General features: G+C 41.9%; 1 protein-coding gene across 2 annotated transcripts in view; it reads right to left on the bottom strand.

Annotated features, from left to right (window-relative positions):
• marchf8 (membrane-associated ring finger (C3HC4) 8) overlaps positions 1-27,110 on the bottom strand; it is a 48,793-nt gene extending 21,683 nt beyond the window's left edge. For both annotated transcript variants that reach the window (XM_030771997.1, XM_030771998.1), the window contains exon 1: positions 26,999-27,110. In XM_030771997.1, the coding sequence (XP_030627857.1) occupies positions 26,999-27,094 (96 nt within the window). In that variant the 5' untranslated portion in view covers positions 27,095-27,110. The remainder of the gene's footprint in view (positions 1-26,998) is intronic.
• Between the last annotated feature and the right edge of the window lie 296 nt (positions 27,111-27,406).

Below are 27,406 nucleotides of genomic sequence, written 5' to 3'. Positions count from 1 at the left end.
ACAGACACAGACACAGACACAGACACACACACAGACACAGACACAGACACACACACACACACACGTTCTGTGGGTAAACTGTGTGCTCTGTACTTTGTGCAAGGGCCTTAGCCGAAATCGAAGTGCAGAGAGGAAAAACTGAAATTCAATCAGTGGAGTAAAGTTTCACCCTTTACAAACCAGCTGATGGCATTCTGATGATTCGAGATTACGGGATTTCCTATCACTACCACCCAGATTATTCTCATCAGTCATGTCAGTGAAAGGACAGCGTAACTGGAGCAAACCTGTTTCACTAACAGGCAATATTTAAAATACTGAGAATCACCACCACAGTCCTTTGTTTCAATACTACAACCCCCTTTCCAGTTTACTGGAGAGAGAACAGCACCCAGGCACTCTACAATTCAGAGTTAAAAACATTCAGGCAAAAAGAGAGGCCTCAAGGTCCTCCTGCCTGCATATTTGGTGTAGCACAGATAGCTTTAGCATTAGCCCAGCACTGACCTAATCCAGGTATGCTAACCAAGAGGCATTCAACTAAGCTAATCAAAGCACATGCTTGTTTTGATGCTTACTTTGTAATAAAGGACTGATCTTTTCCTGGGGAACAAGCATGCGAGTGGTCTTCAGCCAATGACAGACATTCATTGGTTGACCCTGGCCAGATTTACAGATTGCAAGGTCCAGAGTTTAACAGCCGTGTGCTAACCATCCATCAGACACATGCTTCCATTTTAACAAGGAGAGATATATGACAGCAATCTAACAGATTACAGAAAATTACCATCCAAACTGACAGCAAGGTCATCTAAAAATGGCCCAGACACTCCTAATATCAGAGAAAACTTCAGCTAACTGGAGCTTAGTGAAGCATCTGTCTATTTGGCGTTGGTAGTGGTGGCAATGGTTGACAAGTTCAGCCCTGTCCTTTATGTTTTCTTAGAGAGCCAGTCAAACGGCAGTGCAGTTTCATTTTGATTTCATTTTCAAAGTATTTTGAAACTTGGAATGGAATGGTTCAAAAAATGAATTCGTATTGCGGTTCTACTTGTCATAAGACATAAGAAGGGGGCATCTCTCTCTCTCTCTCTCTCTCTCTCTCTCTCTCTGTGTGTGCGGGTGTGATGTGTGTTTTGAAGTGCTGTCTGAATGACTTCCAAGACTAATAATTATCTGACTATGATTGCTTTGCACATAAATTCAGATTTTTCAGTGTCACATCCATAAAGAAAGTGTGCAACATTTCAGAATGTTTTTAGATAGGCTGACAACTAAAATCCTGGATCAAGACAAACAAACTGACACAAATTTAATAGAGATGACTTTTATCGTCGTTGGGAACCTTTGAGAAAGATGATGAAACTCAATTTCAAAATTGCTAAGATACATTAACACATATTCACAATTCTAATAAATGAACTTTTAAAACATATCAAAAGTTTCAAATAGTTGATGTGGAATAAACTCAATTTTGGTTAGTTGTGTGCTGCTCTTGTACTGGGAAAACACTGATTAGTAATACTGGACGGACAACAGTAGATTATTCTCCATAAAACAACCTTCTCTGGAATTTCTTTACCTGATGTAAATCTCTCTACACAAACAGAAATATAAAGGCAAATTCCCACAGAGAGTGAAAAAGAAACCTGTTTCCTAAAGTATGTACTTCGGTGAAAAGATACACTGCTTGTATCATCTCTGAACTCTGCCAAGTTGGCATATTTTCACTTCTATAACATGCCTGAGATTGTAGCAGCTCCTGTTTCATTAGTCTCTCAATCTGCAGAAAATCTGTTCCAATGACAACACCTCCACAACTTTCAGACATATGAACACATTTCCTTTACCAAGAAAGTGATAAAGAGAGTGAAAAGAAATTAAAAGGCCATTAGTTTGAATTCTCTGTACACTGAAACAGTGGAACTTCAGCAAAGGGCAAGAGAACTTCTGGGAAATATCACCCATTATGAAGACAAGAGGAACATGACAGCATCACACAGGAAGTCAACCAGGAAACTGTGTCCAGCTTCATGGCTGTAGCACAATGGATACTGTATACCAAAGAAACTACAACCAACTCATGTATCAACATCAACGTGACATAATCAACATGATACATAAAAGGAAAGGTAGACAAGAACACGGCCTCTGTTGGTATAAATGCACAGAATTCAATATCATGTCATCTTATACTCTTAAAATCATTAAAATCGATATTAGGATAAGGATCCTGGAGTGTATGTACTAAAAACAACAGAATCAATCCTACCGAATGAAATATTCATGTGTTTTGTGGGAAGGGGGTATGTAATGGACACGCTACGCTCGAAATATTGTGTTTGTCAAGACTGCACATGTGAAAAGTCAATAAATGTAATATAATAATAATCATATAAATAATAACAACATAATAATAACTCAAACATCGTCAAGCCCTATTCTGTCCTGTTATGGACAGTAATACAGGAAGAAGACAGACAGTGCCCATCCTGGGTACTTTAACCCCCCCCCCCCCCCCCTTGAGTATGTGTTTGTCTGTATGTGTGTGTTGGATGAGGAGATGACATGAGGGGTTGGAAGGTGGTTGGACTATTTTCTTCATTATGGAGCTAAATGGCGCTCTATGTAGTAAATGTGTGTATGTCACTGGGGTAAAGCAGAGAACAGCCACAGTCAGAATTGGTATCTGGATATGAACTTGGTAAATGCATAGCAGATTTTAATACAGTGCATACTGAGGTTATTATGATGTGAAAATCAACAGCCTGTGAGGAGACAGTTAAATTAAAAAAAACAAAAGAGAAAGAGAGGAGAGATTATTCAGCTGCACCTGTAGCAAATGCACCACCCTTTATATCTAACCAGTCAACATATTTCTCTAAGGTGTGCAGAAAGTCGTACAAAATATGACAACAGTGCAAGACAATCAGGATTACAGTTTTTTTCCCCCCTTTGTTATTCTTATTGCTTTTCAGAAAAAAACAAACAAACTAATACTTTCACCCTCTTCTACGTAGAACTGCTGTGCAATCCTGTTTTTTTCCTCTGTGAATTTCTGTGAAAGTTCAGTTTATTCCTGGGTGAGTTAACTGAGGTAACCAAATCCTCATTAAGGTGCTTTAATGGACTTGTATGACATAACACCACTCTTTTGACTGCGGTACCACTAATCAGGGCTAACAACACGGGGCCATCACGTGTCAATGTTTCTCTTCCTCATTACAGACACAGTGCAAAGCTGAATAACTATCCCTTCCATATAAACAAATGCATTATTCAGATCTGACCAACGCAAGTACATATTTATTCATAAATGCAAATGTAAAAGAAAAAAAAAAACAGAAGTAAAATAAGAGGGAAATCTATCTGAATGCCATCTGACTGCATTATGTCATGAGGCATCTCTTATGTTTGCATACACTTGCTCCGACGCGATAAAAAAAAGCAGTAAAAGCCTACATTCTGTCAGATATATTGACTTTATTTATAGAACTATATATGAGCAGCAGGCCAAGTCCATTGTCAGCACACTATGTTCTTGCCATCAATAAAAACCATATTCAGCTCTGCTTACATCACTGCTCACACAATTAGTTCATTCATTTAGTTAGCCAGATGGTCTGTTATTCGGTTAGCTTGCCTTGTTATTTGGTTTGTCAACACATCAGCATTACCAGGTATGTATAAAGTTAGCTAACAGCTCGTATTAATCTGGAGGCAAACAGACCATTCTAATGATTAAACATACAAAAGTATCTGACAAAAATGACACAGCAAAGTCAACTGCACACCAATGACATTTCCAACACATTTCCTCCTCTTATCAAAATAGACAGAGAGAGAGAGGGAGCGAGAGAGAGTCAGAGAGAGAGAGAGGGAGAGAGAGAGAGAAGGGAGGGGAGATGCCCCTCCTCCCTCAGCCTGGATCTGTCTGTCTGTGAGGTTGCAAGAGGGCCTCTAACCCTTTCTCTCTCTCTCTCTCTCTCTCTCTCTAGCTGCATCTCTCTCTCTGTCAGATTTAAGCTGTACACCAACACGTGACTGCTAATCGCCCCCCCCCCCCCCCCCCCCCCCCCCCCATCCCACCCCCACATACACACACATGTCCAGCAAGGGATTTCATAAAAAGACCTTCCCCTCTGTTTTTCTACATCAGTCGATGGTGCCATTCGCCAAGCTCTAAATCAAACAGAAACAAAAAAAAAAACGCACTTGTGTACACTCACAAACAGAGTCAGAGAGGAGGGGGGAGGAGGTAATTCCCCTCTGGGAGCAAATTCAGGTGCAGACAGACGTTATCTGCAGAGTCAGAGGAAGTGTATAAATAAACACACACACACACACATACACATAGCGGGATTTAAGAGTGCATGAGCATTAACAACATTATGCTATGTTTAAGTCAGGGCCTGAGGTTATGGGCTTTGCCCTAGTCTCTTTCTCTCTCTCACACACGACTCACACATACACACACACACACACACACACACACACACACACTCATCCTTCTGACAGATGATAACTTGAGAAGCATCAGAGTATAAATACAGGTAATGCTATTGTCAGAACTGCTCAGATCATGAGAGAATTTAGCTGTTTTCTTCCTCTGATGCGGATTACATGTTCAATTACAGTACCCCCCCCCCCCCCCCCCCCACACACACACTCACACACACACGTGCACAATCACACACACCCTCTCACATACACACACAAACACACACACACACAAAAGCACATGACAAATCAACAGTCACATTTGAAGAGCCTTTATGTCAGGTGGCTGTCAGCCTCGTTAGTCTGATACTAAGGAAGTACCCTCAGTAAAAGAGTCTATAAAACTAGCGCATCAGTGTAGGAACATGTAGCTTCCTCTTTAACACATATACCTTTACATGTTCAAAACCATCACATCGCGCTTCCCCAATGGAGCTGTTTTTACAGCACAGAACCCACACACACTGAGAAACAGGGGAGGAACTGGGTCAAATGAACTCGACATTGTCTGTGCAACAAATATTTGGTAAAGAAAGACAAAGATAGACCTCAGTCTCTTTCAATTGATACTGCTTAGGTTGTAAAAGCACATCACACACACGCACACACACACACACATACACATACACACACAAATTATACTGCCTTCTCACATCAAACCATCTTCCCTTCACAGCTACTCGGTGCGTGTGTTAATGCTGAGCGTTCCATCTGTCCTTGACAACACAGCAGGACTTTTCACAATACCCAAAACACTCAAATCAGTTTCACATCAGTTTATGTGCACGCATGCATGCGCACGCTTACACACACACACACACACACACACACACACAAACACACATTATCACATCATCATACCTGAAGCTTCATTTTCCAGCAGGAATGCATTGTTGCCAAATTGTCCCGGGTGTGCCTGATATTCCCTTACATGTACACACTCAAACACACACATGCACACACACACACATGCACGCCCACACCCTCCCACACACACTCACACAGACAAAGCCCCAGCAGAAAGGTTACATGTCCCTGGGTTAATCCTTTGGGGGTAGCAGAGCTGGTAAACAGGGCAGATTCACAACAGAGATGCCCACAAAGATTCAGCAGCAGGACCAGAGTGTGTGTGTATAGATGTGTCCTATATTCCACAGTGAGAGAGACTAGTCTGGGCTTGATCTCTGCCCGGCCGGCAAAGCCCTGACATCATAGGACCAACCACTTCCTGTTGCAATGTCCAATCAAAGAGGAGTATGTGATGCATTATTCATGAGGCCCCACCCCCACATATTGGTAAGCTCAGCTCCTGAATGGTCCTCGCTAGGTCATTTGTTACTGTGTGCTCAGTACTGTAAATAAAACCTCGCTCTCTCTTTCTTTCTTTCCTCCCTCACTTTTTTTTCTCTCTTATTCTGTCCCTTAGGGTTTTTAATTCAGTTAAAGGCTGTGTGCTCTTTGCGGGAGGGTGCTGCAGGCAATTCAATACTCTGATACACACACACAAACATACACACAAGCTCTGAGCTGATTTATCAGACCAAGCAGTATCATAGAGAGGGAAACAGAGAGAAAGAGAGAGAGAGAAAGGGGAGACAGAGAGAGAGAGAGAGAGAGAAAGCGAGAGAGAAAAAGAGAGAGAAAGGGAGAGAGAGAGAGGGTCAGGACCTCAGGGAGCAGAAATTGGACAATTTATTAGAGAAATCGCTAAACACACAGTTGTTTCACTGTGGATTTGCACATTTTCACTCACCGCCTCTATCATTATAGTGGAATGTATATCCTTGTATCTGTACATTTGGCATTAAAGTCTATTTTCACCACTGACATATAATCGGTGATATTCATTTTGGTGTTAGTGTCAAACAGAAAAATGGGGACAAATTGTTGACTGAAACTCAGTCAAAATAATACTGCTTTGTTTCCAGAGACTACGCAGTTAACTCTGACCTGTTGGCTTTTTATCCAGGAAATATTCTTAGATTCTTTAATCTCTCAGGCTTCTAGAACACACATTCCATATGAGTCTTAACCAATCAGCTTGCCTCTAACATGAGACCTGTTCTGTTCTGGCATGGACATGCATGTTCACCTGAGGAAAATGGAAAACTATTTAAACCAAGCTAAGGCATTCACACACACACACACACACACACACACACACACACACACACACACACGCATACTCAAACACATACCTGTTCACCTGAGGAAAGCTATTTAGAGCAGGGTAAGCCATTTAGCTCCATAATGAAGTAAATACTCCATCCACACACACACACACACACACAATCACTAGTATGCACTGCTAAATGCCTCTCACTTTTAAAAGCTGAGTTTGCTAAAGTAAAAGCTCCCAGCCTGGACTAAGGACTGCAAAAAACAAAAAGATTATTCATGTGGGTAAAAGCCTGAGAAAGAGGGCGCGAGAGAGAGAGAGAGAGAGAGAGAGAGAGAGAGAGAGAGAGAGAGAGAGAGAGAGAGAGAAAAAAAGAGAGGTTTTCTGTGTTTGAGGGAAAAAATGCATGTCACAACTTCCTTGGAATTGCATAGTAGGTCCAGAAGAATAGCAGAAATTTTACTTCTCCTGCATAGGAAAAAGAAATTGAAATGACACTAAATTGAGGACTTTGTCTAATTTTCTCAAAAGCATCCAGAGATACGTCTTTTAGCAGTTCCTTTCAATAACCTAAAGTACCACTTCATTAAACAGGCAAATAGGAAACACTTAACTGAGCAACTATACTATTCAAAAGTCCCTGATAGATTTCTGCATTTCCTTACTCCACATATGCTATCTCCCCAAAAAGGTTAGTACCTTATTTTACTGTAGATCCAGGCTTAATTGTTGGTTGTTAGAATGTCACAAACAGGGGTCATGAGGAAACCACTGACTGACCACAGACGCAGTCCAACTGTCAGTGTGCTACATCAGTGCCACCATGCTCGTTCCTGTCTATCTCAATATCATTCACATCAATTCAACCTGCTTAACGGCCCCTACAAACAGTTATTCAACTATATCAACTGGTTCACACCTAGCCTCCTCATATCACACTGCAAAGGTCAGTGCACAGGGTCTGATTATAAATTCCATTTTGGATTGACCATAAGATACCTTATATGCAACACTGCAGAGAGAGAGAGAAAGAGAGAGAGAGGGAGAGGGAGAGGGAGAGAGAGAAAGAGAGAGAGAGAGAGAGAGAGAGAGAGGAGCTAAATCCAGTATAAAGACGTCAGATAAGCTCTGGGGCATGAAATTGCACTGTAATAGCTCTTTCAGTTCATATTCATAACTAAAGCCATACATACTAATGCCAGACAGAGCCCGTTGGCTTTTTCTCCTGAGAACGCCCCGGAAACCAGCACGGGAGATTCAGGACGAGAAAGTCCAGAACAACAACGCTGGTTTTAAACACCATTATCATTTCATTTGTGCTGTGCTTCTACATCCCACAGCCTGTTAAAATTCACCAGGAAGGTTGGTCTGGACCCAGTGTGAGTTTTCCCCAATGCGAAGCATCGGGAAAGGCTGTAGTGTTTGATGCATGAGTTATCATTCCCCTGCGCATTCTACTGCCGTTGTTTTGCGCGAGGGGAGGGACTACACCAACCCAGCCCGAGGAAATTTCAAATCAGGCTCCTGGCAGATGTAGAAAAGTGTGTGTGTGTATGAGTGTATGTGTGTATGTGTGTATGTGGGGGGGTGGGGGGGGTGAGAGTGGTTGAGAAAACAGAAAAAAAATGGGACAAAATTTGCAATTCCACATGTGATTTAAAATCACAGTGCTGGCAATGGAGGTACTGTGAAGTAATTGCTAACCCTCAGTGTAGTTGTCATATGTCTGTACTGAAAAGTAACAGAATATTTTGTCAGAGTCAAGACAGTGTAATTACCTTCCTCACTTCTGCCTGTTTCGTAGGAGCTTCTCTTGTATATATGTGGGAATGTTAAAAGGAATCGAAGACTAACTTTACAGTGACCTCTTTCTGGGAACTCTGATCTGGTTTTGGCTGCTATTTTTACAGGACATGCGCAAGCTGAATCTAAAAGTGTGTTTGAAGCGGGTCACCCACATACAGAACCCTCTGAGTCCCAAGAGTAGGCGGGTATGAATCGATGCCAGTCGATCTGCACTCATCCGAATGGAGGGAAGGGCAGGAGTTCATGACCTCAATTCACCACATCAACGCTAACTTAACACGCAATGCCAGTGGAGAACAGAAAACATAACTGAAGAAAGGAACCTATCACACTGCAAACTGCTGTGGTAGCTCTGGGTAACAATCACTCATTTGTGTAAGCAAGAATCTGCCCTTTTGTTCATTTACCGATTAAATGTTCCTACTTTCTTTTGTAAATAGCTCTGGATGCACATGTATGCAAAATTGTTAATTCGTTATTCATCTTCTCCGTGAAATAATTTCTTCTTGATCTTTATGAGGTCCTTAAATACCAATTTTCAGGGATTTGATTAGCTGCCTAGCCAAGTCATTTTTTAGTAACAGTCCAAATTTTTTATTTCTTTCATTTTTAACAGTCAAACCTGATGTATTAAGTCAGTGAGTTTATGTTAACATACAGTTTGGAGATGAATTGTGAGAGAAAATGTTTAAATACAGTCTGGAGATGACTTGTGTGAGAAAATGTTTAAATACAGTTTGGAGATGAATTGTGTGAAATAATGTTTAAATACAGCTTGGAGACCAATTCTGTGAGATAATGTTTAAATACAGTTTGGAGATGAATTCTGTGTGATAATGTTTAAATACAGTTTGGAGATGCTGTAAGTGTGGAAATGTCATCTGCATTTCAGTTCCCATTGCTGCATCTTTCTTTTACTAATTATAAATACCACAAATACGCACATAACTATGCATATTACAGGAAACATCATTATATCATCTTTCAGTGTCACCTCCTACTGAAATCAAACCCACATCAGCACAGATAGTAGAAAAACCTTAGACACACGAAACCCATTACAAGCAAAAATGAAAACACACACATGCACACACGCGCACACACACACACACACACACACACACACACACACACACACACACACACACACACACACACAGACACACCTTGACCTGTGTAGTCCGCCTATTGTATGACCTCCATTTCACTCTTTGTATTGAATTAATATGGAAATCAAATTCTTCAACATTGAAAGGAGCATTTTGAATAAAAAGAATGATGTGTGATGACTACTGACAAAAATGATTCTAAACTGAACATGATTCAAAGTCCCTCTAAACACTAAAACTTTCTTGTAATATAACCCCTGACGCTTTGTCAGGCACGGCAAAGTCCCCAACTTTTACAAAACTGTTTTAAAAATGGTCACCAGTCCACAATTCAGATGACAATAAAAATGTCTAAGCCCAAACATGGCACCAACTGCTACCAGCTCCTCCTGTGGTGTACACTGTATATAAAAATTATTTAGGCATACGAGAGCACTGTGCACTGTAAGCAAACAGAGGTATGTGTGAAATTATATAAGATTTTAAAGTGAGATTCATGAAAGCTGGAGAACTCTGTCAATAGCACTCATTAACACCATTAACGTACTGTTTAAGCATGTGCTAAACATATGCATGGTTTTACACGCTGTTCCATGTATTATTGCAGAGAAGGTTGTGTTTTCCCTGGTGTGATACCGTTTACATGGGGAAAAACGCAAACCTGGGAGCAGCTGGAAACTCGTTTTAAAAGCCTTCAGTGATGGGAAAATCTCGGCAGCCTTACTCACAGATCTCAATGTGTGATCTGATAGCTGGTCTGGTCACGCTATGGTAAAGGGCAAGGCAGTGGTATGAGAACGCTACGCAAAATCGCATGTGAAAAACTGGGAATCCCCAAATCTAGATCAGAGCTATTCCCACAATGCCGCGGCACTTAGTTTCAACCTCTCACACGCTGTAGGTTCCGTTTTCAGCGGAACGACACTTGAACAACAATCGAAAACAGCTTTGATATTTGAGATAACCAGAGATGATATGAATATCCAAGAGTATATTTCATATCTGTTAACAGACATTGAAGAACAGAGGCTGCAAAAGAGAAATCTTTCAGCGTGGGATTCTAAGTTACTCTGCATATTTTTTTTTTTTTTGTAGTTTCAGCCCCGTACAATTAGGGTACATTCACAAACAGCCAAAAAAAGGAATCATGGAGCCAAAGAGCAGATTTCAAACATAAACATTTCCTGGCTTTATTACATACTACGTATAACCCACATATCAAACACACGGGATAATTCCAGTCCCTCTACATAAACACTACTGCCCCCTTGCTCCACCCTCCAGGCCTCCAGCTCCCAGGAACAGATGGTACTTGCCCCATGCCTTGGAGATAATTTGACTCTGTGACCACGGCAGACTTCTAGTACCAGGCACACTGAGAAGAGTACTGGTAGCAGCGCAGGGGGCCTCAGCAGGCTTAGAAAGAGAGGTCAGAGGGCTCACTTACTGGTTACCAGTACAGCTGAATACCTTTCACAGCATGGAGGAGGATATGAAACCGTTCTGAATGAAGAGTCAGAAATGCCAGTACACTTACATTATGACTATATTGTACTTACCCTGAAGAGCTTAAAGCTGAAGAATGTCTTATGAGATGAGAGACAAACAGAGCGCTATAGGACTCATCACTACTCATCACACATGATACAACTAAATAAGCAGCGTGACCATAGCAGAGTGTTACATGCTATGATAACATGGTATGATGTAAGTAAGCACGTGGTTCATCATTATGAAATAAAACAATATAACATATTTTATCATTTTATCATATATTCCCTGTTTTCTTCAAAATCCACCACAGTATTGTTGCTGCATGCCGGCAGAGGGGGAGCGGATATGCATGAAGGCTTCCTCTTGCATGATTGGGTATTACTACAAAAGGAGTGAAACTGATCTCTTCTTAGTTGATTGGTTGGCTAGCTGGGTTTAGGGGGTGAAAATTGGGCTATCTGGAATAACTCCAAATGGACAAAAACAAAAGTCTGTCCAAGTCATTCCACATTACAATAATCCATCACTAATTATTTAATTGGACAGAGAAAAAGAGAGAGGAAAAGATGAGAGGAGATTAGATGGCCAGAGAGACAAATACACACACACACACACACACACACACACACACACACACACACTCACGCAATATACACATACACACACTCACACATTCACACACACACGCACACACTCATGCAACGTACACATACACACACACACACACACAGATAATCACATCACTAAGGTCGAGCAGGAAACAGACACAGGCAGAATTGGTCTCCGGATGGATTTTAGTATAGTTTACACTGATGTTATTATGACATGAGAGTCAACTCAACAGCCTGCAAAGACATCAGTAAGATCTAATATTAAATCAGCAAAGCAAGAGAAAGGGGAAAAACAAGAGAAAAGGAGTGAGAGACAGAAAATGGGAGAGATGGAAAGAGACAGATGAATGGGAAGAGCAGTGAGAGAGCACGGGTAGGAGGTAGGTTTGGGTGGGGGGGATCTGAACGGCAAATTTGCCAAAGTAAGTGAGCATACTTAAGACTGAAGTCCAAGCCCCACCAGAGCTGATCAAAGGCTGCGTAGCCTGAAGGCTGCAGTTTTCAAACTGGGCCACTAATTGAGAGTAGCGGTGAGAGCCATTTGGGAAAATAGTGTGTTCGGAAGTGCTCTGATTATGAGCCACACACTTAGGCATTTGGGTTCTTGCTTTTATGTATCACAGAGTCACAAATGGTTCGGGAAATGCCAAGTGAAGCATTCTGTGAGCAATGTGTGCCTCTTAAACTCATAAATGTTTTCTGCTCTCCACAAAGCCACTTAATCCCCCTTGTCATTATTTCAGTGGTTAATGGAACATTTACAGTGTGTACAAGTCTCTGTGTCATGGTTTAGGCAGACGTTCACACGCAAATCTGACCAGCATAACTCTTAAACCACTGGTCTGAGATTACTCCCAGTAGAATGACCAGCATTGTCATTCTCCTCAGGGTGGGATTAGAGTTTAGTCCTTCTCCTCTGAAGGCTTGTAGAGTGGCTTGATATTAGCTTGGAGGAAGTGGCCTCACGGTAACTCGGTTTTAGAGGAGTAAACTTCACCCTTCATCTCTAGCACAGCAAGGAGTGGGACTCCATAGCAGAGCAGCTTTAAAAAGACAGAGTGGGGGTGGTGGTGATGGTGGTGATGGTGGTGGTGGTGGGGGGGGGGGGGGGGGGGGGGGGGGTGTTGTCTCTGCAGCAGGGAATCTTTTAACACTGAATCTAATGTCGTGGATCTTTAGGGTGTAGGAGCAGCGAGGGCCCTAAAAGTCCTTTAGCAGATGTCTGTTCCGCAGTCCCGCGTTCAAACACACCGATCTGACCTGGTATACATATGTCCCTGCCGTCCTTCCTGCTCCATCTGTTAGTGGGTTTGCATTGCTGGCATAGTTTACCATTACCGCTGGGCAGAAGAATTCCCCTCTCTCTCTCTCTCTCTCTGTGCCGACTGCTGGAGACCAGACCAGACCAAAGCCCTAAGATTACAGACCGTCTGCCTGCCTGACATTCATCTTACCACACACGCAAAGGCAACAACGAAACAAACAAAGACACAACTAAACAAAACACAGAATGAGGATATATGCCTCCTCTGTGGTCCAAAATCAGGCCAATTTCTCTGGGTTGGAAGTGTTCGGTCTCTTTCTTTCCTAACAGTAGTGGGAGAGAATTTATATAGCTCACAGATGTTAAAAACATGGACCAAGTCAATTGATGAAGGTCAGACATTTGATTAGCGGTGATTAACATGAACAAGTTCAGTGTAAGTGCAGCTTCTCTCTTTATCCGGCGTAGAAACACCACATTACTATAAAACAACCTCATTCAGCGGGAGGTAGAATTTTTTCTTTCGTCGTTAACACAACTGGAGGTGCTCAGTCGTTCTCCCAGTCTCGTCATTAGACCAGTAGATATGCACCTGGTCCGGGCCAAGCCTTAAGTCTTCAAATGTGGCTGCTCTAGACTCTGGGAGATTAACAGAGCGGTAACGAAAATACCGCCTCTCTCCTCCGCCCAAGACGTCCAGTCTCATTTTTTACTTCTGTTTGCAGCACATACTGCAGCACACATTAGCATTTAAAGGCCATCTATTTTGAAGTCCTCAGTTCAAAGAGATGCATAGTCATTTACATTTGTCTAATTTGCATTTGGAATTTAAAAAAAAAATAAAAAATAGTAAAAGTGCTCCTGGGGAAAAGCAAAACATTTCTGCGATGAAAACAGTACCCCACTTCCAGCTGAGATCAGTTGGATAAAAAAGAGAGAGAGAGAGAGAGAGAGAGAGAGAGAGAAAAACTTAACACAGCAACATTTAAAGAACTGAATTATGTAAAACTTTTCCATTTAAAATGCGGTGTAATATCAACTCTCTGTGACAAATAATATAAATGATTCTCAGAAAGTCACTGGGAAATATCATTGGTTTGCCTCTTGTCGTTTCTGATTAGAAGGCTGAACAAACATAAGCATGGTCATACAGTTCCTGTTACAAACACACAAGCATGTGTCATCCATTGTGTGTCATCTGTTTGCGTTTTCTATACAGCTCACATCAGCAGGACAATCACGGCTACCTAAGCAACCTATAGCTTTTCACCTGATTCACGTTATAGATTCAGGCTTTCCACATTCAAGGACTGATACATGGGCCTGCATCACAAACACAATTCTGCTGCCCTGTGTGGTGAGAACAGTGGTTGTGAGTGGCACATTATAATGTACAGGTCATTCTCTAAGAGTGGAATTATAACAGAAGCCCACTGGACCACTGCCCCCTGCTGGTCAACCTTTCTACTTTATGCCTCTCTGCAGTCACATGTCCAGCAGAGCTTCCAGCTACACTGGCTACACTGACTGGGCCTATTCAAGCCTACAACAATGACAAGTGAAGAGACAAAGTGTGTGTTAGACATCAGAGACATTTGTGATCTTAGTGTTGCAAATGCAAACAAACTGCAGGGTAGCTTCTGTAAATCTTGTCTTGAGGTTACAATCTGCCCATGCAGTTTGAAAACTAATTTTGACCAGAGAGTTTTTAATTAAAAATAAAATAATAAATGGCCTAAATTCAATAACGCAAAATGGTTCAATTATCTAATGAGGTTGATGTCAAGGAGAGTGTGAGGAGGGCTAGCTTTGAAAATGACGAGCTGTGAGTAAAGGATGTAATCCAGGCTTCCTGAGTGCCTGTGTGAATGTGCCCTGAACCTGACATCACGTCAAAAAGAACTTCTTTCACTTTCTTTACATTATTAACTACATTGCGTAGTTTTACTTTATTTGACTCCGTGGTCCATATCCTGCACTTAATCATTAGGGCTTTTGGTCAAATTCACATAAGGATATAGTTTCTTTCAAAACTAGGCCAAATTATTACTCATTGTCCAGTATTTCAGCCAGAGAAAAGCACACACTGTACTCTATTTGAATGTCAGGCACTGGTGTTTTTCTGTGACCGGCCGGCCTGTTGATTCTGACTCACACTAAACAATCCCTCACATTCACTGACAGATTGGAGCCTTCGCTGCCATTTCAAACAGAACCCACAATTCACACGCCTTCTTCTCTCACACACGTGACTGCAGTCAGACACGAGACCTTGTTTATTGGAGACACAACAGTGGCTTGGCACTGTTTTATTAGTGTATATTTGTGATTTTTTTCCTTGCTGGTACGTGTTTCTGTAGTCAAGGCCTACAGAAAGAACTTTCTAGAATGGTGTTTAAACACAAACAAAACTACAAAGACAAGCAGAATATCACTGAGTGTGACAGTTGAAGCTACTGATCATCTTGTCAAAATTCAATGCCCATAAACATCCTTTATATTCCAGACTCATACACACATTAGAGAAAGAGAGAGAGAGACAGAGAGAGAATAGCAGACCAGTGTAAGCCTTAAGAGTTCATATATACAACTGATGAGCCTAACAGCATTTACTTAACACAAAATCCAGACAGCAACTCTATCCCTCCATCCATGGATACAGTCTGAACAAATATGAGATCCAACACAGCCCCCTCACCACACTGCTGTCCAAGATCTTTACTGACAGGCAGAGCAGATGGTGATATTTTTCCTGACGATGCTCGGTTTAGCTGACCCCTTCGCTAGCAGCATTCCCAGCAGCTCCACTTCCCATCCAAATCTCTCTTTTCGTTTTGATCTAAGTCTTCCTTGAACAGAGCGGTGGGAGTAAGTTTCCTGTCTCAGACTACCGACCGTCATGGGGTTGAGATCCTATTTGTTCTACTGTGCAGAGTGATTCTCGGCACAGATCGAAAACAATGCGCTGACTAAACTGACTAGCAGACACGTTCACTTTGAGACTCGTGTGAGATTAATGAATAATATGGCGGATGAGCCTAAGGGACGAATTCCAAACTGCTCAGAAACGAAAAAAAAAAAACCAAATGAACAACTGAAGATTAAGATGGCACTTCACATACTGTTTTGACTTGTTATGTTGCGCTGTTTGTAGTGTCCAGCGCGTGTCGTCTCTCAGTTCTGCTTTACGTCTTATGTGTTAAGAAGGTCTCTGGCTGGAAGGACTGGTAGTTTATGTGGCTTCATTGCTTGGTCAGCTTCTATTAGTGTATCAGGGCCTAACAACATGTCTGGACAATATCATGTTAATACATAACTTGTTAAGATAGGTAACTATTGTCTCCACTTACACTTTTTATATAAATATATATATATACACAGAGAGAGAGAGAGAGAGAGAGACTATAATACAGCACTGTCAAAGCACCCACATCTTTTCTCTGTGCTCTTGTATGTGTGAGGGAGAGAGAGAGAGAAAGAGAGTTACTGTAATACCCACTTTTTGTATACGTGCACATGTGAAAGCAGCTGCCTTTTTTATGACTTCGCTTAAACGTTGGTCAGCTGTTCCAGGATAAGACTTAGAGGGAAATGAATAAGTTCCTCTCTCACTCTGCTGTGTCTGTTCCTTTAAAATGTGCTTCAGTCTGATAGTCTAACTCTGCTCGACTTCCTCTTCAAACAGAGCATGTGACTTCCACAACACGTTGTTTCTGCTCACCTTATCAGGGCTCTGACATAGAGCTACGTCTGAAGCCTCACAGGATCCCAAGGGCAAAGATCGTTTTAGAAAAGCTCTCCGTATATTAAGCATTCAAACTAGTGAGGCAACATCATTCATAAGGCTGCTGGTGCAGTGACTGAGTTAAGAGATGTAGTCTAATCTGTTCTCATTTCCAACGGTGCCAAGCGCCAACCATGCTCAGATTTGATTTTTCTAGGTGAAATATTTTCCAAGCCTTTCACAGATTAAGTGAAGCAAATGAACAATTTCCCCCTGATGAGTCAACATCCAAAATTACAGATGGAGCAAAAGTCTCTGTGTACAAACATAAGTGTGAAAATGAGGGCTGATTTTAGCATGAGACGCTCAATCAAAGGCTGACATTTGTGTACATATCAAATGGAAATTTGTTATTAACTGTGACTTAATGACTGGAAATGAGACAGAGAGTTTCTGATGTATTCCACACCTTTGGTGTACTGAAAGCAGAAAATGAAAGCAGTCTACCCCGTTGATTTTAAAGGCATCCCTCCGGTGCATATAATCAACCTGTGGATGATCCTAGATCAGGACAAGACTAATAAGGACCACAGCATTTCTCTTTCTTAACCAGGAGTTAACGGGACTTTGGTTTTTACTGCAATTAACAAAATCTTAAAATCAGCTCTTCACGTAACTGAGAACTAAACAGAAAAATTAGAGTATGGAGTGATATGTTTTTTTTTCCTGTAAGGAGAGCTACTGCTTGTGACTAATTTTTTTTTAAAATTAAAACACTCTACCTGATGATTCTATTAGTTTGACTCTGGCCAAAACTGAAAGATTAGTCAAAAGAAATGGTTTCACAAGGTTGGTCTCTATAGCAACAGACCCTTATATTTCCATTTTAACCAACACTTCCAGTTCAAAGTTCCAAAACCCTCTGGAAGAGCTGATATATTAATCCCTCTGAAAATAAACTGTTTTCTTCATTGGCAAGGCAGCTGTTCTCTCACACCACACTGCATCCCAGAGTGTCTCTCTCTCTCACTCACACGGTTACATCAGATACTTTATCTTCCTGCTTCATGCTTTACCCTCTCTCTCTCTCTCTCTCTCTCTCTCTCTCTCTCTCTCTCTCTCTTTCTCACTCCTCTGCAGTTTGTTCAGAAGTGAAGATGAAAATTTGATAACTGTCGTCTCCCTCAAAGCGACCTTGGTCCATAAACATCACTGCTGATAAAAAATGTGGGTGACTGAAAGTTGTGATTTAACAAAGCACACTAAGCCACCTGCCCAAGGATTCAGAAAAGCTCCCTCCCTCCCTCTTCCCCCCCCCTCCCCCCCCCCCCCTCTCTCTCTCTCTCTCTCTCTCTCTCAAGACAGAACCTCACACAGCATCAGTTAGAGTGGAGCTGACAAACAGACAGGGCGACAGCTGTCAGTGAGGATGAGACAGTCAAAAGAGGACCAGAGAGCTTGTCCCATTTCTCTCTGACGAAAGCATCTTTCCTACTTGTAACCTTGTACATGCTGAAGACTGCTCTCAATATGTTGTCCTCTCAGACAACCGAACACGTGACCAGGCAACTGGTACCGCCGCCACAAAAACTTCAATAATTTCAATGCTGCAGTTTCTAAAGGTCCTGTCTGACGCCAAGCTGACAGGGCCAGACTGATGTTCATTTGCAGAAGATCTCAGTTTGTCCTGTCATGTTGGAGTCAGAAGAGATGCGACTCATTTCTTCATCTATCCGTCAATCTGTTCTTGTCTTTTTAGACAATGTTACCACAGCAACCTCCAAATTCTGTGACTCAAATCATCTGTGTGCTGCTTTCTGTCACACACACACAATACACTTCTGTAAAGGAATATCACACTGACAGAACAAATGCAACTTTCAGTCTACCCTGTCATGCAGACTCTGTTCTTCAGGGTCACCTGTATTAGTAATTCATTTTTACTATCTCCAAAGTCTCCCACAAGGAAGCTGAAAGGGAAGCCCAGAAAACAGATCAGATATCACTGTTTTTCCACATGTTCTCACAGAACAATGAGAAACTTAAGACAAATCAAGTTCTCCCACATATGGAAATTAGATATAATAGACAAGCCATATATGTCAAACACATACGTCTGAGCAGACAAACTAACACGCTGACATCTCAACCTTTATTGTACCGGTACCTTTACTGCTGAACTAATATCATTTTTATTGTACCACATAAAACAAGACCGCTGGCTGAACATACAAAGACATACGGTCTCTCTACAGGAAACAAAGGCTGAGAAGAAAGACTATGACATTATATTAGGCCCCACACTTTCACCTGACGAAAGCATAGCTTTACACATGGCTGAGCAAAACAGAAATATCCGTTTCATTCCGACAGCACTGAAAAAGTGTTCCAAACCAGTATTTTCATCTTCTTTCATGATGCTGCTGAAGTTGTCTGTAGTATTTCTGTAACTGTGAATCTTATAGCATCAAATAACCTAATCTCAGTTTGATGGAGGGATGAGAGCTCTAAACTGAAAAGATAATGGAGTTTCACTGAATGTGTCTAACACAAGCACTTACACATCTCTCAGAAGAGAGAGAGAGAGAGAGAGAGGGAGAGAGAGGCAGAGAGACAGAGAATTTCGCTCCTCCTCTAGCTTGGCAAGAGCCCTAAAATCGCTCAGGAACACGGCAATTGATTTGGAACCAAGTGAATCATCTGGGTCGTGGGAGTCTAAGAACGGCAGTTAACGTGCCACCATTAATTAGGTGCCATTGGAAGACATGCGTGACACTGCTCTTGCTGAGCAGAGGAAGACCGCTGCAAGTAAAATAAGAACGAAACATTTCTTTTTTTTTGGTTGGAACATTGCCTGAATCCTGCCTGTTTTTTGCTCTCTGCAGATAAGAGAGTTGGTCAAGCTTATCTCCCACCTGCAGGTCTCACCGTCTACTAGCCCAGCTGATGCAGTGCAACAGCACTGTCAGAGTTCAGAGCAAAGTGAGTGGCAGGGCACATAAATTAGGCATCCAGGTTAATTAGTAGGTATCTGCGCTCCTGTCTGCCTCCATCTACTCAGGTAATTATTTCACAGTTAAATACACAGGTATTAAAAATACTCACACTCTGCATAGTTGAAAAACATGTCTTTGTAAAGGGGATTTTTCTTTCATTATGAGTCACGTAAAAATACTCTGTGCTTTAATCTTTCTGTATAATGTAATTCTACAGTAACTGTATTTAAAATAACAAGAAACAGGGTCCTGATTGGTGTCTTCTGAGCTCTCTCTATACATATACACAAATATATTGTTTATATGCTCAAAGTGATTATTGCATGTGTGGCAAAAATACAAACAAAAATGTACCTTTACAGTAGTCAGAGTACAGCTGCCGGTATTAAATAAATTTTTTGCTAAAATTATGCATTATGTAAAAATATTTCCTGTTTGGTTAATGACTTTGACACTATGTCTCCTTTGACTGACCGTTCACAGTTTGTCATAAGTGTATAAGCACTACCCAGAGGTTTGGTTTAGCTGTGTGTGTGTATTTGGGCTGAAACTGAGCTGAAGTGAGTGTAAGTGTTTGGACATAAACTCGTCCAGAAGGTCTCACAGGTGACAGTGTATAGCAAGAACAGCACAGCAGCATCACACTAGAGTGATGATGGACATCCTGGACAAGCCAATGTGACAGCACCACTGGCTTTTTCTCCCTTTATTTCCACACCATGTCTGAGCAGAGAGAATGGTCATGCGGCCACAGCCAAACATTCTGCCATCTAATGACTTCAGAAAAAAAAAACCCTCAGTGGAGAAGCCCAGGACTCAGTCTGCTCTAAATCAGATTGGACAGAGAGGTTCCAAATTAGATACAGAATGATCTTCTAGGTTAATTCAATTACAAGACAAACAATAAAGTTACACTCAAGAACGTACGACGACATCAACAAGGTCGCCTTTTTGAATATTACAAAATTTTTTTTAAAAAAATAAAAAATTCACCCCGCTTACCGCAAAATTAACAGTGAAGTATCAAGAGGAATACATTTTAATGAAACAATGTGTGTTTAAAGTGATTTCCCAATATGCCTCATCTGCCTGGAGGGGGGGCATAGCATCTTGTCCTCCACTCCAAATTTAATCATGTTTTTCAACACTCAAATCTCAAGTGCCAGCGTCTGATCTACTGAGAGCCTCAGAGAATGTTCTGGGTCACATTCTAAAAATACCCAACACAATGGCACAGGCCTAGAAGACAATGAGGAAAGACAGTGAAAACCCATTCGGCACTGATTGTCCATAGAACTTTTTTGTCGATATGACTTCACACATACAGACATGGTTCACATAAGGCCAGTTCAGCTGAACCTTTTATTATTAAAAGAAAAAAAAAAAAGGAAAACCCACATTGTCAAGAGAACCACCTCATTTTTCATAACCAACAGAGCACACAAGCGAATAAAAGGTGTGAAGCTGTCAGTGATGTCTCCGACTTTCCCATGAGTCAATCCTTCTGTCCAATCTGTCTGAAGAGCCTTTCTTTTGACAGTGAGACTGTTGTTAGATAACCCCAGTGATGTCTGTTATAGTCAGGTAGGTCAAAAATCAGAAACTAGTCATGTGTCACCTGCATCCCTTTTGGAATCCTCTGGTTGTTGAAGCAGCCTCCAACAGGTCTGTATGATACATTCCCCTCAGACAAGACTGAAGCTTTTTTTTCTCATTTACTTTTTTTTTTTGTTTTCCCTGAGGGCCTCTTCCCAACCCTAAGGGAGTCCTGCAACTCGCAAACTGAGAGTGTGGTACCATCCAAAAACCTCCTGCACAGGCAGAATCTGTAATATCCAGTCCTCAAGCGGGCTACCTCAAAAACCACAAGGAGGGACTTACAATCTTCTCTTATTCAAGGAGAACTGGGTCAACTCAGTTCATAGCCATCAAGATTGTTGAGTCAGCTAAGAAAGAGCCAAAACTTTATTTCACTGCAGGATTATGGGCAAAGAAAACAGCTTGCTAGTTTGCTTAGGGCAAAGCAAAATGTGCATCAAAGTCTGACCTTGATTACATGTGCAGGCTGCACCTAGAGAGCACTATGATGATAGCGTGGGTTGCTGGGTGCATTTGTGTAATTTTTAAAACAGTCAAGACTATGCATGCTATCAGGTTGTGGCCAAATGTTCTGTTTCTGAGACACAGCCAGAACACCTGTTCAAAGGTCCTCTTTCCATAGTAAAAACCAGTCACTCTGGCAATCTTCACGGAAGGGTCTACTCTCCTTCCACCACTTTGAGTACATGGTAACAACCTCTGCCAGTGTGTGTTGTTATGGTTACTGGCCCCATCCATGTATTCTCTCCAGCTCTCTGTCTCTCTCTCCCTCTGTCTCTCTCTCTCATTCTCTCTCTCCAGGTGGCGACCATCTGCCAAATTTGAGAGATGATAACTTGGGACATTTAAAGACCCACAAAGAAGAGATTATGTCATCGGATCCTGTAAAAGAGACACTGTGTTTACATGTAGTTGCACATTATTTGTAGTTGTGGAAATTTTTGGGATGGCCTAGTTGTTTTGCCAGGGCAACCTTTTTTTTCTTTCTGGTCCCTTGTTTCTTCATGCCTATGTTCTGAAGGAGTCCATTCGAAATATATTGATTCGCCTGTTGTCCCATTCAGCCCGTAACTGGTAATAATTGTGTGGCGTTTAAAAAAAAAAAAAAGAACCCATGTAAATCAAAACACGTAGGCCTGTTGGCTCTGTTACTTGGGAAGCTCCAGTATTCTTTGTCACTTTTAAAGTAAAACCCTTTTTGTTTTCACTCCCACAAATTCTGTTTATTGGGTTCTAATATGTGCATTTTTTTACAGTCCTTTTCATAATCATATGCTTTGTCACACAGATAAGTGAAAGTAAATTATAGCCAAACCGTTCTATATCTCCTCATACAAAGTGCTAAGCCCAATGCAGACTTGGACCTGAATAATGTCAGAAGTGCAGCTAAATTCAGACCTCCGACTGTGGCAGAATTTCTGTTGCTGTGGCACAACGACCATGACAGAAGTAAAATTGCACCCTGTCAGAGAGATTAGAGTGCCAAGGAAGCTTAAAAATGGCGTAGCGAGATAGCGAGAGTGTGAACTCGTCGTCGCAACCCCGTAAACATCCTTCCTGAAGCTTCATGATGGCTCATCTGACACGATTTTACAGAGCTGAAAGCCTTTGCATATTATTTCCATTTCTTAAGCGTCCCCAAAGTCAGGTCATCTCCAGAGAACAGGTCTGCAAAATATGACCAATGTCAAAGTTTGCCCTTTTACTGTTCTTAGCATGTTAAAGCTGCTATAAAATGCTTTTCTAGATAGGACATGAGTAACTGCACATGAGCTGTTCTGAATTAGATACTAGATACTAGTATAGATACTAGATATTAGACTTAGATACTCAAAACTCTCCATGTCCTTTCTTTTGTGTCTGTCAACCTCTCAAGAGACAACATGAGAGATTATTAAAGCCAATAAGCAAACCAGAGCTTTTGATTTGTTCTCATTTGTTCATAAATAAACAAAGATGAGATGAATATACAGAGCACAGAATGACTTAAGACCTATTCAGGTCATGAAAGCAGAGGCAATGATCTGTTGCTTGGATGCTCTTTGGTCTTTCAAAACTCTCCGTTCTCTGAGGCTACGATCACAACTACAGCTGCCTTCAAAGAAAGCTGTGTCTGTTTACTCAGGAGGAACACTGTTTGATTCTGAAACATAAGTGGACATGTAGAACTCTGGTATGGTATCTCAAGTGCATTATTACAGCATAGAAACACCTCAAAATGATGCATTCAAGTTGTATAGTTCCCCACATAAAACATCTGAGCAGACACAAAACTGTAAGTATAACATACCAAAAGCATCAGAGCCAACAAAGATTTCATGATAATCACAACAATGTTCAAACATACTGGTCTTTTAGACCCACATTATCATAATCTCTGCCTTTCAGAAGAGCTAACAGCGCTGACACACTGCTGTAAGGATGGACAAAGAAGACAATTCCTTCGCTTATTTGTGTATTAGCGTCATTCATTGTATAGGCCTGGAGTGCCTAGTGCTGAAGAACAGATGAATAGTAGAGTATTTAGTAGAAACAAGGATTTGATTTTTTTTTTTTTTTTTTTGAAGGAACGAAAGACAACTTGTCTGAGATGAACAGATGGAATGTATGCTGTTGCGCAGTGACTAAAGCTGTGCTTGCGGGCGGCCCGACTGATTTGCATTCTGGGAGAGGAAAGGATGTAGCCCAGAGCTGTACAGACACCCCCCCCCCCTCCAACCCCCCACCGGTCCACATACCAGCAGATGCTTCTGAGGGAGAACCGTGGTTTGGACAAAACGTCCAACAGAACACTGTAAATAAAAAACAGTGACAACGATGATGATGATGAGGCTGAAAGTACAGAGGAAGAGGGAGAGAGGGAAAGATGGTGGAGGAGCTAGGTTACAGTGGTCTGTCCGGGTGGAAAAGCCAATCAGAGATGTTTGACTTGCAGCCCCCACTGGTTTGCACAGAGGTAAACAAGTCCTTTTTTTTTTTTTCAGTTATGTACGCTGTATAATGATTGTCACACATCTGAAATAATAGCTGTCGAAGTGTATCCGAGTCAGTGAGTCCATTTTGAACAAAATCTCTAGAAGAAAATACTACAAATAAAAATCAATGACGACTCCAGCTGAAACAATGTACTTTGGTCCTGACTCCACATGCTCCCAGACAGACTGATTCCCAGTTTCAAATGAAAGGAATGAAATATGAACACAAACGTATAAATATAATGGGCAATAGTTCATAATCATCAATAGTAATCGCATCACGTGGATACATCCACACATCTAGACAAGCAGAGCCTGATTGCTGCTCAGAAACTGCTTCTATAATTCATATAATCGGAATAGCCATAAATACAGGGCTTTGCACAGAAATTGTTCATGAAAACCATCAATGGTGACTTGAAAAGATCAGTACAAAAGCAAGGAAAGCTAAGCTGTATTTTGTTCAGTCTCTCGACACCATATGTGCTGTGGGAAGGGCCACTCCGTAGCAGCTGGAGTGAGTGGACCTCTTGAGGACTGAAGCATTCTGCAAAAGACTAAGAGCTCAACTGGTTGTGCAACACATTGTCTTAGCATATCTTTTGTTTGGGACGACTAACTGCTAGCTTTGAGAGCACTTATGCAGCCCAGTGGGTAAGCAAGAGAAAAGAACATAAAAGACTGACAAAAAGGGAGTGAGAGGAGAGAGAGAGAGAGAGAGAGAGAGAGAGAAAGAGAGTGAGAGTATGAGAGAGAGAAAGAGAGTGAGAGTGAGAGTGAGCATGAGAGAGAGAGAGAGAGCGAGAGAGAGAAGTACGCAGCAAATATAGACACAGGTGACGATTCCCCACTTCTCTAGAAGCACAGCTCCACCAATCAGCAATCGACTTAACCTAGGTTACATCAGTGCCTAGCAACTCACCCACAAAAAGTACTCGCCCTGAGACCACAGGGTGTGTATGCAGTGGCATTAAGGAAGCATCAGTGGCTTGACAGCTTCACCACACCACTTCTCTCATTAAACTCAACAATGATACCAGAACAGGAGATTCATACAGTAAAGTTAGAGGCACCTCATGGATTACATTCTGGGCCAAAATTTGAACATAAATCAAAGTTTGACTCTGACCTCAAAAACAGACATATCACAGGAAAAACAAAGCAGAGAGTACCTATGGGAAGCAGCCTTCTAGACTGGCAGTGGGAAAACTCTAAGGGGTAGTGACTGTGTCCCTGGCAGCAGAGAATTAACTGCCAGCTCTTCTAGTCTCTCCAGTCTCTTGAGTTGTTTTTTTTTTTTTTTTTTTGGAAAGCTGTGACAGGCTAACTCCACGCTTTCTGCTGACAGAGCCCTCATTACTGTCACTGTCCAATCACCTGCTTCCAGTGATGACTGTGTGTGTGTGTGTGTGTGTGTGTGTGTGTGTGTGTGTGTGTGTGCGTGAGAGAGAGAAAGACACTTTTAAGAGGTACAGAGAGAAGGTGTTCTGTTGAGGCTTTTTAACTGTAACTTACGTCACTTAAACCTTCTGAAGTTAACGATAAATATTAAGCACACGCATTTAATCAGATGGCAAGGAGCTTCTAACTCGCTCCAGCTCTCATGTAGCCCCACACCTCTTCAAACACATGTTTAAGGCCTGTCACAGGCTTCATCAGTCAGCATGGGTGTGTGTTAGAATGTGAGTACATACATTTGCATCTGTGTGTGTCCATGTCTGTGTGAACTGCCCCCAGACACCTCTGGTTTATCCACACTTTAATGCAGTTTGGTGAGAAGACAGAAAATACAGTTCTCCAGACAGACCACAGAGACCTCTTTTTACTTCCCAAAGGCACTAAAACACTGAGACAAGGCTTTGACTTTAGGATACTGCAGAGTTCTGTAGCACACACACACACACACACACACACACACACACACAAACACACACACACACAGTTCTGTTCAGCCCTAAATCTCTTGCTGTGAAGGCAGGCAGACTCTTTTCTTTAATAAGGTGATCCTTTAAAGACTGAAGTCAGACTAAACATACTGAGATTAAACGAGTAGAGCTCTGATAATCGCTTTCATTTCTACTTCTCCTCACACTCTTCAACCCAGTTAACACCACACACTTCTCTTACTGGAACTGCTGCCTTTTCAGTTTCAGTGCGTTTGTGTGTGTGTGTGTTTGCAAGACTTCCTCCAACGTTGCACTTCCTGTATTTAAGCTGATATCTGAGACAGCAGGGTCTCCTCAGCGGCAGAAATTAGATTGTAAACAATCATTTACCTGCCGACTGCTGTCACTAAAGTGACAACATATGCACACAACCAAAAGAAGAAAATAAATGGAGCAAAACATTTCTGCCACAAGCACAGTAGTGTGTGTGTGTGTGTGAGAGAGAGAGTGTGTGTGTTTGTGTGTGTGAGCCTAACCTGTCTGCCAGAGTGCTGTTGACCAACCATCATCCTTACTGATGAAGGAGACAGACCACCAGTAGACAAAGGCTGAACGATATTCCACAGCCCTCTCTATGACCTCATCCTCACCATGACAACCATTCTAAACTCTTCATTGATTCCAATTTAGATTCCAGTGATGCTTAACATTCTGTAAGAGCCCATGAGAGAAACTGTAGCATAATTTATGATGTCAGTGTATTTTCTCCATCTTATTCTCTGGCTCATTTCCTTTAGGAAACAGAACATGACTAAAATGTTACCCGATGATGGACAAAGGGAGAGAGAAAGAGAGAAAAAGATAGAAAGAGCACATAGGGTCTGACCACGTCATTTGAATGGGCGGCATATTTACCTGTTTGTCTTTTTCTTTTGCCTTCCCGCTGCCAGACACTCTGGAGGAAGTGACATCACGGGGGATGACAGAGATTTGGTGCAGTGGCATGTTCATCCCAGCAAAACCGTGGAGCTCACACACACACACGCTGAAAGAAACACTCCCTCGCAGGCATGGTGGAGAGGACAACTAATGCACCGGCCTGTGGGGGGGGGGGGGGGGGGGGGGGGGGGGGGGTGTAGAGGGAGAGAGAGAGAGAGAAACTGTCAAACACACTAGCGCAGCAGAGCAGAGCAAGGGTGGTGTGGGGTATAAACAGAGAGGCGCTAGAGTTACAGAGACACGTTCATGTAAACGCATCTTGGGTGCAGGATGCATAGTTTGTCTGTTTATGTGGGCAAGCCCACAAGGTGTTGTATTTGTCTA

Source organism: Chanos chanos, chromosome 4 (genome assembly GCF_902362185.1).
Source record: "Chanos chanos chromosome 4, fChaCha1.1, whole genome shotgun sequence".
Lineage (NCBI taxonomy): Eukaryota > Metazoa > Chordata > Actinopteri > Gonorynchiformes > Chanidae > Chanos > Chanos chanos.
The sequence above is the reverse complement of the archived record's forward strand: the minus strand, read 5'-3'. Positions and strand labels throughout refer to the sequence as shown.